The sequence below is a fragment of the Polypterus senegalus genome, chromosome 1 (genome assembly GCF_016835505.1).
Source record: "Polypterus senegalus isolate Bchr_013 chromosome 1, ASM1683550v1, whole genome shotgun sequence".
In the NCBI taxonomy this organism is placed as follows: Eukaryota; Metazoa; Chordata; class Cladistia; order Polypteriformes; family Polypteridae; genus Polypterus; species Polypterus senegalus.
In genome coordinates this window covers 285,129,725-285,145,638 of record NC_053154.1, presented here as the reverse complement: position 1 = coordinate 285,145,638, position 15,914 = coordinate 285,129,725, and the positions used below count along the sequence as shown (strand labels likewise).

Sequence of the window (15,914 nt, the reverse complement as noted above, 5' to 3'; positions counted from 1 at the left end):
TTATGGCAGCCTGGAGCCTATCCCAGCAGCATCAGGTTGAAGGCAGAAATCAGCTTTGAACAGACTGCCAGCCCTTCATAGGGCCAAGTAACACACACCACACTTTCACACTGTTATTCACCCTGGGAAATCTACCAGTGATGCTTTACTTTAGATATCAATTATAAAACACCTACTAAAAGTGCATTTTCTTAACTAGACTGTTAAAATAGCAAATCATCATATGTTTATAAAAGCACACTGCAGTAGACTGGTGCCCTGTCCAGAGATTGTTCCTGCCTTGAACCGTATACTAACTTGGATAGGTTCCATTGACTCCATCCCACCCCTACCTCCCAAAAAGGACGTTGGTCTAGATTAAGTGGCTTAGAAAATGACATGCCATCTAAGCACACACACACTTGAACTCACAGAGAGCCTGTTTGGAATCACAAATTAATCTAACACACACATCTGTGGCAGTATGGAAATAATACCACCATACCTGCAGAAATATCCACACGGACAATGACCAAATGCAGGATTCCAACCCAGGCTGCTGAATCTTTGGGACCACTGCCCCACCGTGCCATCCATAACTTACATTTCACAGCAAAAAAAAAATACAGCATTCCTGTCCACAGCTTGATACGATAAACAAATGAAACATGCATTATGCAGCTTATATCAATATTAATATTACTGTCTGGTGAGATCCAGGAGCACAGCATCGGCTCACATGATACAGCTCAGTTTTTAGAATTCCTCAAACTGAGGAGATGAGAAGTATCTAGCTGTCTTGGCAGCAACACAGTGGTTCAGCAGAAATTAGGCATCAGATTTGTAACCATCTACCAAAGCAGTAGGATCAGCAGAGATCACATAAAACAGAGTGAAGCAGCATGGGAGGAGGAGACCGCATTATCTCACATGACAAAGCTCTGCACACATGTGCTCAAGTTCCAGCTTTTCTATCCGCTGTCTAAGGCTAAGGTACTACGAGGTTTAGCCCAAGTTGGTAGGAAATAAACTTTCTTCTACAAAATATATGTCTGCTGCTTATGAAACAGAATTTCTGTGCAGTGAAATCAAAGTGCAAGTCAGAGTGTGCTGATGTTAAATTTAAAAATGCCTGTAAGTGATTTGCCTCTGGAAATCCAAGAAAATTAGCTTTAAACACATTTTATTGCATTATCATTATCAACGGTTTAACGGACATTTCGCAGGTTTAACCAAATTAGCCAGTGCCACTGTAACATCTTTTTTCTCCACTCTCCCTGGACCTGAGTATCCTTTAGGATGAGACCCTTTATTTTTATATCGTCTGACACCACCTCCAATTAAATCTTTTTTGGTCTCCCTGTTGGTCTCATCCCCTCCACTGCTATTGTGGTCCACCTGTTCACCCAGTCATCTACTGCCTTTCACTTGCCTAGAACTGTACAAGTACTAATTTTTAAGTATTTGATATTTCAGGACGTCTCTAGACACAGTTTTATACAGTGGTACCTCGGTATACGTCCTTAATCCGTTCCAGATCCTTGGACTTATACCAAACAGGACGTATACCAAACTAATTTTTACCATAAGAAATAATGGGAAAAATGATTAATCCATTCCCATGAAAAAAAATCCTATTGTTATTGGCATATTATACATTGATGGGGTTGTATAAAATAATTTAAACTCTGCTTAATACTAAAATACATAAATACAAAAGCAATTAGATGAAATAAATGAAAATTTAACTTCACTTTTTAATAACATCTTTGTTTTTCACAATCGTAGATACCGTCATTCTCAGCAAACGGTATGCAACAGCCATGTCCCGGATACGCATGCCACATTCATACTTTTTAACAATCAATTCAAATTTACGTGAAAAAACACAAAATCACGTTGTGACGATGCGGGTTTACTGTATGCTTCCATCTTCTGTTGGGGAGCCCTTGAACCCTACACCGTCGGTAATGTTACCGATGAGCTTAGCAGTGAGGCACAACAAAGCACAGGATGGTGAAAAAGTGCAAGGTGCTTTTATTAAAACAATCAACAAAACAAGGTGTTCAAATTAAAGTGCAGTGTCCAAAGTTCCAATAAATAATCCATAAAATAAGAAGTAAAACGTGGAGGTTAGAAACAATAGAAAAAAGTCTTTTTAAAAACAACAAGGTTGCAGGATGCATTCTTTAAAAAAAACAACAAGAAACCCGGTGCCTTTTTACCTGGCGGCCCCCCTGCTTCCCAACAGGGGAGTCCCCCTACTTGCAGCTGTTCAGTTCACCTCTCCGATCCCTGGCTCCAGTAGGCTCCTTCTGACAGCGACTTGGGATCCACAGCGACCAGGGCGCCTACGCTGGGGAATACACTCACCCAAGTTCCGACTCCCGCGGCCTTATACGGAGAGTCATCCTCTGTCTGGTCAATCCCGCTCCATGATCACTCAGCGGGAGTGACCACTACTACTATTTCCCGGGTGTTGGCCCAACACCCTGGCTTCCTGTTCAGCTGCAAAGCTCTCCTGCACCATCTTTCTTTCTTTCTTTTTCCTCCCCTTCTAGCCAATTCGCGCTTCTGTTTATCAAGATAAGCAGCCCCAGGAACAATCACAAATGTGGATGGTCTCTCACCTGTGCACTTAGGTGAGAAACGCCCACATCGGGAAACGCCCTGAGAACCACTTCAGCCACACAACCACCACACCCCCTCACCAAGCCGTGAGCGAAGTGATTATTTATTTTAAAACTGGCCTTTGACAGGAGCTGTGGACCCGCTATACCACACACATGAAAATTCAAAGAGAGTTATAGCGCGGGTTGTTCACTGAATGCTACCAACTAGTGCACTGACGCTCGTGGGCAGTCATGGCTTTGTCTCGAGAGGTAAACAAGGGTAGCACGCGAGTCGTATTCCAAACAAAGGTCGTATACCAAGCAAAATTTTTCACGTCCAAACAGGACTTATACCAAGATGGACTTATTCCAAAGTGGACGTATACCGAGGTACCACTGTATTACCATTCGTAACAAGAGCTGCCATTCAGCATATATTAATGCAATGAAAATCATGAAGCAATACTCTTACTCTCCCCTCAGCATTTACGATAATTGATTACAGTCATAACAGTATCATAAATCTGCATTTAAACTCAAACTAGTTCACCAGTTGCTCTTTTCATGATACAGGCACATGTTGCCCTCAACTTACAGAGCAACTGTCTTTGTATTTTTAATAGAACATCCTAAAAATGAAAGGCTTTACACGAATTTAAAACTTCATCATGTTTTTTTTTATAAATAATCTTCTCTCTACTGTCTGTTCAAAAATGTTTTAGTTATAAAATTATTGTTTGGGTAATTAGTATTTTATAAATAGTAAAGCCTCTAGAGGGTATACTAGGTAGAGAGGTCTTTGCACAATTTACACAGTGAGTGTTTTTTAAGTAGTTTGTGCGTGTGGTATTAGTTGATAATCCTTAGTGCACAAAAATAAATTGGACCTGTTACACTAATGCAATTTCTTGCATATTGAAGTTTTCCAGAGTGATCAACACAGAGGGTAACCTTGTTGCACTTTTTCAAGAGGAACACAACCGCATTCTCCGTAACCTGCAGTGCTTCAGCTTTTTCCCAGAAAGTCTTCCTAATGCAAAGAAACCATTTGAGAGAAAGAGCATGGAGCGTCAGTCTTCACGAAAACAACTAGTGGGGCCTGTAAGTCTACCAAAGCAGTTTACCTTTGTCTTGTTGGCCTTGCATTACATTAAAAAAAAAAAAAAAGTTTTCACTTTTTTTTCTGTAAAAATGGTCAAGAAAGAATATTTACATTACGTTCACATTATTTGAAAATGACTATGTTTGATAATTGTGCCAAAAGATCCTTGAATAGTTTTTAGATCTGTTTTTTCTTTTGTTGCTGTTTTAGCCCAACTATATGATGCAGACAGATGAGCAGCGTGCAGCGTTATTATCCAGATACCCGCCTGAAAAACTTTACCAAGCTGAGAGGAATTTTAACGCTGCTCAGGACTTGGATGTATCTGTACTGGAAGGAGATATTGTTGGAGTTATTAAGCAGCAGGATCCAATGGGAAGCCAGAATCGATGGCTTATAGACAACGGAGGTATGTAATTCATTTAAAATGTATTGTAAAATGAAAGGTATCTGTTACTAACATGGATGGTATAGAAACATGCAACAACATTTCAGTAAATGGTAGATTAGCACACACATTACTTAACAAAGCAAATGACAGTACAAGTCAACGAAAACAGTATCAATTATAAATTTAAAGATATCAATTAAAATATGTAATATATACATTTAAATATAAATAAATACAAGGTATAAAAATGCAACATATGTCAGACAGAACATGAAACAGTATGACAATACAGTCATCCCTTACCTATAACGGGGGTTACTTTCCAGAACCCCCCAGCGAAAGGTTAAAATCCGCAAAGTAAAAACTATATGTTTATATGGTTATTTTTATATATTTTAAGCCCTTATAAACTCTCTCACACTCTTATAAACATTTCCCGCACAGTTATACAGCATAAACCCTTTGTATTCTCTTAGATATTAGGTAAGATTCGTTGAAATTATGTATGTAAACACACTGTTTATGTACAGTCAAACCTAAATATTATGCGGTTTAACTGTTCCCTTCCTTCAACATATCCAAAACTTTCACCATTTCAGCAATCATTAGCATGTTCTGTTGGCGCTTGGGCACTGCCCCTGAAGCAGTAGCAGATCGTTTTGGAGCCATAATGAAGAGCTTGATTATGCACAACGATAAACACAAAAGAGCACAAAAGTTAACTCTTTACACAGCAAAATATGTTGATGCTGAATGAGCAAGACGATATTTCTGGTTAACACAGCGTAATCGAATTCGGCGTTCCGTCGTTGAGCCAGTCAGCGCACGGGAACTTAACTGCGTGCTTTGATTGGGTAACTTCTCAGCCATCTGCCAATAGCGTCCCTTGTATGAAATCAACTGGGCAAACCAACTGAGGAAGCATGTACCAGAAGTAAAAAGACCCATTGTCTAAGCAGAAACCCGCGAGGCAGTGAAAAATCTGCGTTATATATTTAGATATGCTTACATTTAAAATCCGCAATCGAGTGAAGCCATGAAAGTCGAAGCGCGATATAGTGAGGGATTACTGTACAAGTATTTGAGTGTGGACAGTCAGCAGTTTTGATTTGGTAACATAAACTGATTAGTACTGCAGTTGCTTACACGTTTGAATGATGGAGCCTTGTCACAGATCAAGTAGATGTTGTATGGGAGTTAACACTTTAATGGTCTTCAAGTAGAAACTGTAAGTCTCCTGCATTGAAGCAAAGTTTCAATTGTTGCTTTCTGCATGTCAAAGAATAAATGGTTTGTTGCTGATGTGTGTGAGGTGTGAGATCAGAGACAGTACCTTCTTTGGTGATAGTATGGATCCACTGATGAATTCAGCCATTATAGTCATCTACTGCAGGGACAAAATTCACTTACCATATCGAACTGAAAAATGCAGCTGGTGAATATGCTGTTTTCAGTTCATCTGTAAGCATTAGGTAGAATCCAGGGGAATGGATTAACCCTTCACAAAAAGTAAGACATGATTAACAAGGGCTTGATGGTAAGGGACCATGTGAAAATATTAAGGGACTATGTGAGATCCTAGGTGATGTGGTTCCTTTGAGAATTTAAATCTACATACTCTTTCAATGACAGCCCTTTTAATGTCAGTGAGGGTACGGTCGTCACAAAATTTCTTAAAGTCTATGTTTTTCTGACACTGAGGTGCAGAGTTTTGTCATTGAAATGTTCAGAGTACATTAGAAGTATCCTTTTCTGTTTTTTAAAAACTGGATTTGATATTCCCACCCTGGTCAATTAGCTTGCATTTTCTCATATGTTATTAAACTGAACCTTCTTCTTCACCATAAGGTGATATGGCCTTCCATATCTTTTTTTGCACTAACCTATTATTTCTTGATGTTATATTGTCAGTTTAGTTTTTGCATTAAGAGAATTCCCATTCTAACTGGACTTAAAATATATTTCCTCAAGAAGAGAACTTTAAGGCCAAACTCTTGAAGTACTGGTTGTGTAACACAGAATCTGTTACGCGACTAGACACCTGTAAATCAACTGGAATTATTGACCCCGAAGGCCTACAGTATGCATAAAGTAATACTCAAGACAGCCTAAGTTTACTACTTTAACAGGATATGACTGGCTTCCTTCCAGGCTACTTTTAAAAGTGCGACGCACCCCCTGCTTCTACCAGCCTGGGACCTTGTGTTGCCCTTGATCAGCCAGGTGGTATTCTTTCCTCCTGTGAACTCTCTGTGGCCTGCACACTCTGTACAGAGAGTTAGGCATCCTGGGTATCTCCTTGCTCACCTGCCGTCTAGTGTCTTTGGGAACATTGTAGATTTCCCCCTAGGCTCATACTATCTTGTACTGCTGCCCTGGCGTACTATATATTCATCCACGGCACTCAATATACATCCAGAACTCATCACTCCCAGCAAAGTCCTTTTTTTTTCTTCTGTTCTTCAAGCTGCATGTCCACTTATATTATAACTACCAGTGCATGTGTTCTGACATTTGTCATCAACCGAATCAGTGTTGTCACTTTCATACATTACTGCACTGGAGCTTTTTGAAGTAAAACCTTAGGTGACAACAGTTTTGAGAAGGAATAGTAATGAATTTTGCTGCTAATCTGTCTAGTGCTGGCTACTTTTGAGGCGAGAAAGTAATTAATGAAAAAAATATTTTGGAGAGCTTGTTATTTTTTAAAATATCAGTGAGGGTGGATATATTTACCTTATGAACCAATACAAATACTAAACTTAAATGATAATAATGAAAGCTGTTCTGCAATATTTATATTCAAATGAAGGATGTACCAAAACAAATCTAATTAGACACTAGAGGGTGCTACAGTGTTTGAGCATAACTGTAAAAAGAAATTGCAACTTTGTTTTTAAATGGCTGTTTCACACCCAAGATGGGACAGAAGCATACAGTAGTAATTACTACTATTACTAATATCCTGGGTACAAAACCCAAGCCCATGTGAAGTTTGCATGTTCTCTGTGGCTTTTCTGTGGGTACCCCTGGTTTGTCTTCCACCACCCCTCTCTGGACACATGGGTTAGGTCACTTGGTGACTCTAAATTGGTCCTGTCTTAGTGTGGATGTGTGCATGACTGGGTGGAAACAGTGATGGACTTGCATCCTCTCCAGAGTGGTTTCCTGAGTTGAATTAAGCAGGTTTGAAAATGTATCTATGAATTATGTTTCATAGATCTCTACTGATTACGGTTGGAGAAGGTATTTACTGTTTAATGTTAAAATCCATTCTGTGCACTTTCCTTTTGTTTAAATTAAAAAAAAATGCATACATTTCCTTTTAGAGATTTTTTGTTTTTGCATCACTTTAAAGTACAAATACATACTCCAGCCGGGGTTGGTTTTGGCTTTGTCCCTGATAGTACCTGGATAGGCTTCATTTACAGTATGCTCACCTTGATTGAGTTTTTTTGAAAATAAATAGATTAAAAAAAGAAAGAAAAACAACAGAGATGATACCTGATAATCACATTGACATATCTGATGTTGTGAAAACAATTTGAGCTTTTTCTGCTTTGGTCACATATCATACAAATACAGTTTGACACCCCTGAGGCAAAAGAGCCAAGGTTAATTTATGTGACCAAAACAAACCAGACAATGCTTCCATTTTGTGGCCCCTACTCCTGTTCTCCTCCTAAACAAAATACTCCTCTTCTGGAACTAGGCTGCTGGCTTGAAATCCCAGGATTGCAATGTCCTTACCCCTGCAACAGGTGGGCTCCCATGCTGTCTTTTGGCAGAGGAAGATGGGAAAGAAGTTCCAGACTATATCCTACTTAAGTCACTTTCATACCACCAGTGCATCTCTCTTTCTGTTCTGTAACTAATGTGTAGTGTAAAAAACAGTTACCTGAGATGTGCCGGATCAATGCACCTTGCAACGTCAGACAACCTGATACATGATAAACTGTAAATCATAGTCTAATTGTAACTCCTTTTTAATTACTCAAGTTAAAGCTACTAGTAGGGGCAATAGTTTGCAAGTTTTTACTTCCATCTTCTATATGCATTGTGACTATTTATAAAGTTTAGTTTATAGAGTCATCCAGCTCATGGATATCTTTGAGGCTGCACATTAGGTTATTATAACTTCCTTAAAATGTTTGCAATGAAACAAAAAGCCCAGGTTAGTGAATTGACTGAAAAAATCTCACTTGATTTGGATTGCTGTAATGTAAGGACTTTCTGGCATCCTCTTTCTGAATGACGCAGCTGTCATTTATGTTTTTTGATATTTCTGAGTCTATTTGCTAGCAGTGTTGTCATTGGAAAAACCCATATAACCACTTTTGGCAATCAGAAAAAAATGCTGATTGTATTGATTCTCATTGTTTGGCTTTTCTCTGCAGTGTTAATTTTGCTCAGCATTTTTGTCCTTTGTCTTTAGAATAAAATATATTTCAGATTTCTCACATTTTAGTTGTGTGTTCTGCATTAAAAACGGTCACATTCAAAACATCTAAAATAATGTTTAATCTACCTACTCAGAAATCTCTCAGTCATTAATTTCACATTGCACATTGTTGTCATAGTTGCCATAGTTTCTAGAGGGAGGTTTCTTTAGTTAAAGATCATAACATAATGTGAGTGACGGCCATGTAGTGTTTAAGGATCTGGTACAGTAACCAAGTGTCACAGGTTTTTTCCTTTGTGCTAATAGTTGTGGAAATGTCATTGTACCTTTTAAAAAAAATAATATGATTACATTTAAAATAGTCAGTTTTGTCAGTGAAAGTGATACAACAAGAACAATTCATGACAGGTTCACAATGTGTTTTTGAAAAACAGTTCCTTTTTTTCCCCACAGGAGGCACATTAAGGATAAGTGTTTAAGGAGTTCAGGTTCATACATAGCATGGAACAATCATCTGTTCTAAAGCATTAATAAATAATTAAATAAAAGTAAAGTATATTTAAAGGGTATGTTTGATCATTTTCAAGACATGCAACACAAATTGTGTTCTAAAGTTTAGCACTTTCCATAAATTTAAAAAAATATCTTGTCCGCCATTATGCTTTACATTGGAGGCTATGGGGCATGAATAAAAACCTTGGAAACTTACCAAACATGTCCATTTTTCAACCCAAGACAGCTGTCGAGTATTGAATTTTTTTTTTGAACAACCCCAATATTATGCGATTCAGCCATTTTAAAGAAGACCAGTTTGCATGCCATCTCAGGATTTGTTTTCTTCCGCAATAACCCTGTATCCTCAGGCCATGATTTTCTTTTAAAAGAGCAAATCACAGTAAACTTTTTGTGCCATGTAGTTAGCTTTCTTTTGATTTACTTCTGTATTTATATTCAATGTCTCACAAGCAAATAGAAAACATATTCTTACCGCAAGGAAAATAGTACTAGAATTATGTGATAAAATTATTATTTCCAGATTCCTTTAGTTGTCACAAACATGCATCGGAAACACAGAAGGCATGTTTCTTTACATCAAAACTTTAGCCACTTCATCAGTAACTTGTTAGGCTTTTATTTTCCATTGGGGGGCAGCACTGCTGCCTTGCAGTAGGGAGATCAGGGTTTGCATCCCAGGTCCTTCGTGCATGGAATTTGCATGTTCTTTCTGTGTCCGTGTAGGTGTCCTCTGGGTGCTCTGGATTTCTTCTATTGTCCAAAGACATGCAGGTTAGGTGAATTGGCAACACCAAATTGGCCCTTATTGTGTATGTGTTCACACTGTGATAGACTTACGCCCTGTCCAGAGTTTGTTCCTGCCTTGCACCTTATGTTAGCTGGAATAGGCTCAGACACTTCCAAGTCTATAGTCTGGATTTAGCAGGTTAGAAAATTACATGACATTTTCTTGTTGTGTCCCATGCCCCATTAGCCTCTATTGTACAGTGCCAGTGAGAGTAAGGTATTTTTTTTATTTATAGAAAATTCTTAACTTTGGAAAATAATTTTGCAATGCATATATATATACCATGTTTGTGAAGAAATAACTTGGTCTTTAAAAATACCAAACTTATCCTTTAAAATGCTCACACTAAGGCATGGTTATCCACTAATGAACAGGACGTGACAAAATAAGCTGTGTGTTAAATAAATATGCATTGCTGTGAATTTTATTAATTAAAATACTGATTCGTTCATCATGTCACTTTAACTACATAAATTAAGATTTTTATTTTTTTTAACAATAAAATATTGCAGACTAATATTTTATCATAGGTATGTTACAGGCTAATATTAAATTATTTGGAATTAAATGGAATAATCATATATTATTAAAAAAAATGAATCTCCTACTTTCCTAGTTGTGCTGCAGTTATGGCACAAATGTGTAAGAATTGGAAAACTATTAAATCTGATGATTCATTATTGTTATTCTGTCCAGAGACATGGATCTCGATATATCCGAACACACAAGGTCTTTGTGAACGTGGCCATATCATGTGCAATGGGGTCTAAATGTGTAAACCCATTGAAAATGTAACTTCCTCACAATACTGTTGCTAAAAACATGCCACCAGTATATGTTATTATCTTTTGTGGATCAACATCTACTGGAGAGATTTTTCTAAAAGGAAATATCCTTCTAGCATTCATACAATGCAAATGAAAGTGCCAAAATTTACTCCAATGAAGTGATTCACTTCTGAATTATGATCTCTGTCTCGTATCCTGATGTACAGAATCACAGACACTAACATACAACACCCTGAAAACAGTCAAATCATTTGTAAATGCAGTGTAAACTCTTTGTCTTTTTAGCCTGTCACAATAATTCCCTTTATGTGCATATGATATATAGGAAAAGTAAAATCTAAAATAATAATAATTAAACAGTTATCAGATTGCCAGAAAAAAAATGATATTGCTTCTTTGCTTTAAAAGTGAACATAGTGGATACACTGGCTTGTCAAAGAAAGTTGCATTTTTTTAAGTATGCAGAAGTAATTACTTACTGTTAATTTGTTGGTATGGTATCAACCTTATTAATCACATTCTTTTCCTTTCAGTCACAAAAGGCTTTGTGTACAGCTCCTTCCTAAAGCCTTACAATCCTCGAAGAAGCCAGTCAGATGTCTCCATAGGCAGCCATTCTTCCAATGAATCCGGATATGGAGGTTCCTCACCAGTCTTCTCCCGTCAGAATAGTAACAACACATTAACTTTCAATGCAGATGGCGTGTCAGTGGCATTTTCCACACTGCCATCTCAGAAATCTTCTCAAGATTCTGGTGCACTACGGGATTCCAACTCCTCCCTTTCATGTTCCTCCAGAGAAGGATATTATTCTAAGCGAGCCCCTAATACAGACACCACAGCAGCACAACACACATTCTCTAATCACCAGGACCTGTCCGACTCAGCCTCTGAAACAGACTATGGTTGCTCACAGAGGAATATCCATAGTGATCTTGCACAAAGGAGCACGGAGATGGATGACTTCAGCGAGACTGGTATGACTTTTGGCTCTGTGATGAAAAGAAATGGAGACTGTGGGCTTACATATCGGAGATCAGCCTCTGTGCCAGCAGACAGCATTCTTGAAGAGATGCCCCAGTCAGATGGGAACCAGGTAATATAAGTAAAATAACCTTAGCTAGAACCATTCCTGATTTACTGTGTATAATATCTATTCCAGGAATCTGAATCAATTGAGGATTACTCTGCTTCTGTCCATAAGTTAACTTATGACCGTCATGCAATGGTAGAAGCTCCAGAATATGTAACTACTTGTACAACAGTCTCAGAATTGATGAAATTTGTGATGTAGCACAGCAGCATTTATGACTGTTTTTGCCCAACTTGTTTTGAGATTGAGATGATATGTTGTAATGGTACAGGACTATAAATGTAATATCTCTACTGCTACTATTTATGGGGGCTTAATTCTCCAAAATCAACTTTCAGATAACCTGCTATTCTTTGTTATATCACTTTTTTGTTTTGCGTCTCCCATAAACCACGCTACAACATTAAACAGATGTGATCTAAAGTTGGAGCATATAGTATATTAGACAATCATATATAAATAATAACATCAAAAGAAAACAAAGATACGAGGGACATTCGTAACATTTGTGCACTTTTATATTTTCGTTGGAAACGGTGATAGTAGTAATTGGGCATTAAAAAGTTTGTACAACGCTGGGAAAATTACATCATAAAGGAGGGTGGCTATGTAGAAAATTGATGTAATTTGTTTTTGAAATTCTTAATAGAGTTAAAAAAAGTGCAGAAACTTTTTGAACATCCCTTGTATTAACAATAGTCGATCAGGAATCCGTTGATGCCACCACCTAGACGTTTCAGTCTCAGTACCAGCTGATATTTAAAATCCTTTACATCATCTGGAGCTTAACTCCTAAATATCACACACATTATGACTTACCAGGTTGTTTCTGCCCTGGGTTATATACGGAACTTTAAATTGATCATTGTCTTCTCTCAAATGAAAGCATTCCTGCCGTAGGAAAAGTCAGATAATGTGCCAATATTCCTATTGGCTTGGATCTACAAGTTTACAACTCTGTTATCCTCTTTCATTCACTTAAAAACCACCCATCACATGTACTTCTTGTTCTTCTACTGTTTTTTTCTGTAAATACAGGTGCAACTGCAGAGGCCTCTTAGAGACATTTGGAAAAGTGGACTGTCACTTTCTTTACTGTTTCACTTTCCATTCTTGCAACAGTATTATAAAGGAAAGTAAATGTCAATACCGATACATAAATGTGGCACTGTTACATACCACCCCACCTTAGCCACCAAAGAAAGGCTTCAGATTAACCACATTAATGACATCACATTTCCTGTTAACACATTCACCCCCACTATACTCTAAATGTATTTGACCCCACCTTTTTGTCTGCCATCCCTAGTCCTACCCATCTGGGTGCCAGCTTGGCCATAAATTTGTCTTTGGCTTTACAGAGGTGGTGAGCCTTCACCAAACCAAATCTGTTCACAAACAATACACATTTATGACATGTTACCACAGTATTTGGCGTCTTTGGTCTTGGACATGCCCATCCTTCTCCTTGCCTCCGTAGACAGCTGGTCCTGTAACTGCAAAACATTATGTGCTGTTCTAGCTGGGGAAGGAGCATGTGAGTATCTAATGGTTCCTTAATAGGTCTGCCTAGTGCCAGTAAAACCGAAGTAACACCTGTAGTCTCATGCACAGCAAATTTTAAAGCCAGTCTTAATTCCGGATCGCATAATAAATGGTGGATGATTTTATAGTTTCATGTTTTAAACTTATTCTTAGTTGGAGGTCTAAAGAGAGAAACTTTTCCACACTTGAAATACTTAGAAGGGCATACTTTTAGAATAATAGTCTGAATAAATACTGCAACAGAAACTTGTAAATAGCGAAGCATGTTCTAATGTGTATGAAATCAACATTCTTTAACAATTACCTTGTCTTAACCTTCAGTGCAGCATAAAGTAGTCAAGCTAGTTTAACCGCTAATGCAAGACAAAACATTTTAGAGCAGTTACCATATTTCTTTTCCTAATACACAGTGATATCTGAGTAATGTAGACTTTAGTTCAGTTTTACAAGCATGTTTACCTAATTGCACTCTGTATAAACAATTTAATCTGTAACCCTCATTAAACAAAAAGTACCTATCTGCATCTTATCATTATAAAAAATGAGTATTGCCAAAAGTCTACATTGAAAGTTCCTATATAGCAGCTTTAAATAATTATATATTGTTTTTATGTTTATAATGTTGTATCTGAGACAATTTTGTAAAATGGTGCCTAATTAATTTTTGTGATATCTTACAGATTTATTACGCATTGTATTCTTTCAATGCCCGCTGTGCTAATGAGTTGACAATATCTGCTCATCAACGAGTAAAAATCCTGGAATTCCATGACATGAATGGTAACAAGGAATGGTGGCTTGGAGAAGTGGAAGGCAGGAGGGGCTATGTGCCTTCAAACTACATTAGGAAGACGGAGTACACCTGAGGCGTACTACATGAAGAGCCGAGGAACACGTTACACGCATGCATCTCGATAACGGGTGCCTTATTCAGCAGGGGAGTCGGCGAGATTGTGTTTAATAAAAGTAAAAATGCTTCCATCGACCTGTCATGCTGCTAAGCTTGTACATAAAAATGTATTGATGTCTTTATATTTCCCCACGTTCATAAGTGCTACCTACATTTTATTATCAATAATGGAACACTTCCAAAACTGCGTTCATTGGAAATAAAAAAACATTTTTAGGCTCCTTCTAACTGTTCCTCAGCCTTTTTAAACTTAAAAAAATCAGTGAAAAGTTACAAATATTCATTTTGGAAAGTATCTGATTTTCCTCCCATTGACGCAGTGTTCAAAGCTTTTGAATACAGGACACTGTGACTGAAAGTTGTCTTTTTTTTCTTAGAATTAATAAAAGGTGGCAATCCAAGCACTTGTTATTCACTGACGTGGAATTTGGGGATATACTGATGGACAATGTTGCACATTAAGAAACTCGTTTGATTAACAGTGTTTTTCTATGAGAAATTCCAAAAAAAAAAAGGGAAACCTCATCGATCAAAAAAAAAAAGAGCACTCTGGATTTGTGGTGTATTTGCAATGATCTCTTTATATTACTGTAATTCTTTGCTGTTTCTTGTTTTTAATCAGAGTTGACCACAAGGCAGGGTTACATGGTTGACCATCTCATGTAAGGGCTGAGATTGCAAAGGGAGTACAATAGGAGCAGGTGAAACTTCAGAACATCCAGAAACACACAATCAGGAAACAGGTTTGCTACAGAAAGCAACAGGTTCATCTGTCGGGGTCATGAAATTAGAGTTATTATTCCTACTATGAAATGCACAGGTAATTTACTTATTTTTTGAAAGTTTCTTTTTAAGTAAGTATATGGAAGATAAGATCTACATTTCAGGTGGTGACCTGAAATGCAGATACGCAATAAAATAAAACTGATTTGTTTGCACAAAATTAAAAAAAAGATGTTGTGTTTTCATTAAAATGAGTGAGAAAAGAATAGCAAAGCACGATGTAAGCTGTCCAGTTAGGTGGCCTAAGCTGACGTGATGTATAAGTTTCGAATACATTTTACCAGAGCATAGAGCAGTTTGGCCATAGCCTGTCAGTGTTATTAGGACTTGCACTGTACTTTGCACGCTGTGCATTCCAGTCCCCGGCCTTCCTCTTTCTTTTATTTGAAATATCTCCAGCCATCTTCATCTAGAGGTGCTAAACTTCTCGAAAGACAGTGTGCTTGATTAAGATAATGTGTTTACACATCTCCGGCAGGTACACGTGTCAGGTGTACAGGTCTGAAAGCTATATTACAGAATGTTTTTTATTTAGACCCTTCTTATCTATCTTGGGGAGCATCTAGTCATATGTTGTTACTTTCACAATTTCTTTCCAGTTGTCCAAATCTCTGCATGAGCCTGGGTGTATTGTTTTATTTTTCTGGCAGACTACTGAACAACTATCGAAGAGTAAATGTTTTATATTAAATACACTGTTGTAAATGTGTAAATAAATTTTATTTTGGATTTGAAATAAAGCTCCAAGTGCATATTGTTCACATGGCTCGGGTGACCTTTGCTATTTGATGGGAGCTGACTTGTGTGGGTTCTTGTCATAGCTGTACTATATAGTATGTGCTCCTTATGCTGACCTTTTATTAATCTTATTTTCAGGCTGTCTCTGTTGCCTCAAGTTTGCAAACCATTTTTCAGTATCACTATCAGCTTCTGTGCTGCAAATAAACTATAAAGTAATTTGAGGGAAACAAAAAAACCTCAGAAGCCACTAAACATCTTTATGTCT

General features: G+C 37.6%; 1 protein-coding gene across 8 annotated transcripts in view; it reads left to right on the top strand.

The window, feature by feature from the left end:
* Window positions 1-15,414, top strand: part of LOC120543152 (dynamin binding protein) — a 211,627-nt gene extending 196,213 nt beyond the window's left edge. For all 8 annotated transcript variants that reach the window (XM_039776063.1, XM_039776056.1, XM_039776047.1 and 5 more), the window contains 4 exons: window positions 3,513-3,692; window positions 3,904-4,102; window positions 11,111-11,673; window positions 13,896-15,414. In XM_039776063.1, the coding sequence (XP_039631997.1) occupies window positions 3,513-3,692; window positions 3,904-4,102; window positions 11,111-11,673; window positions 13,896-14,081 (1,128 nt within the window). In that variant the 3' untranslated portion in view covers window positions 14,082-15,414. The remainder of the gene's footprint in view (window positions 1-3,512; window positions 3,693-3,903; window positions 4,103-11,110; window positions 11,674-13,895) is intronic.
* The last annotated feature ends 500 nt before the right edge of the window (window positions 15,415-15,914 follow it).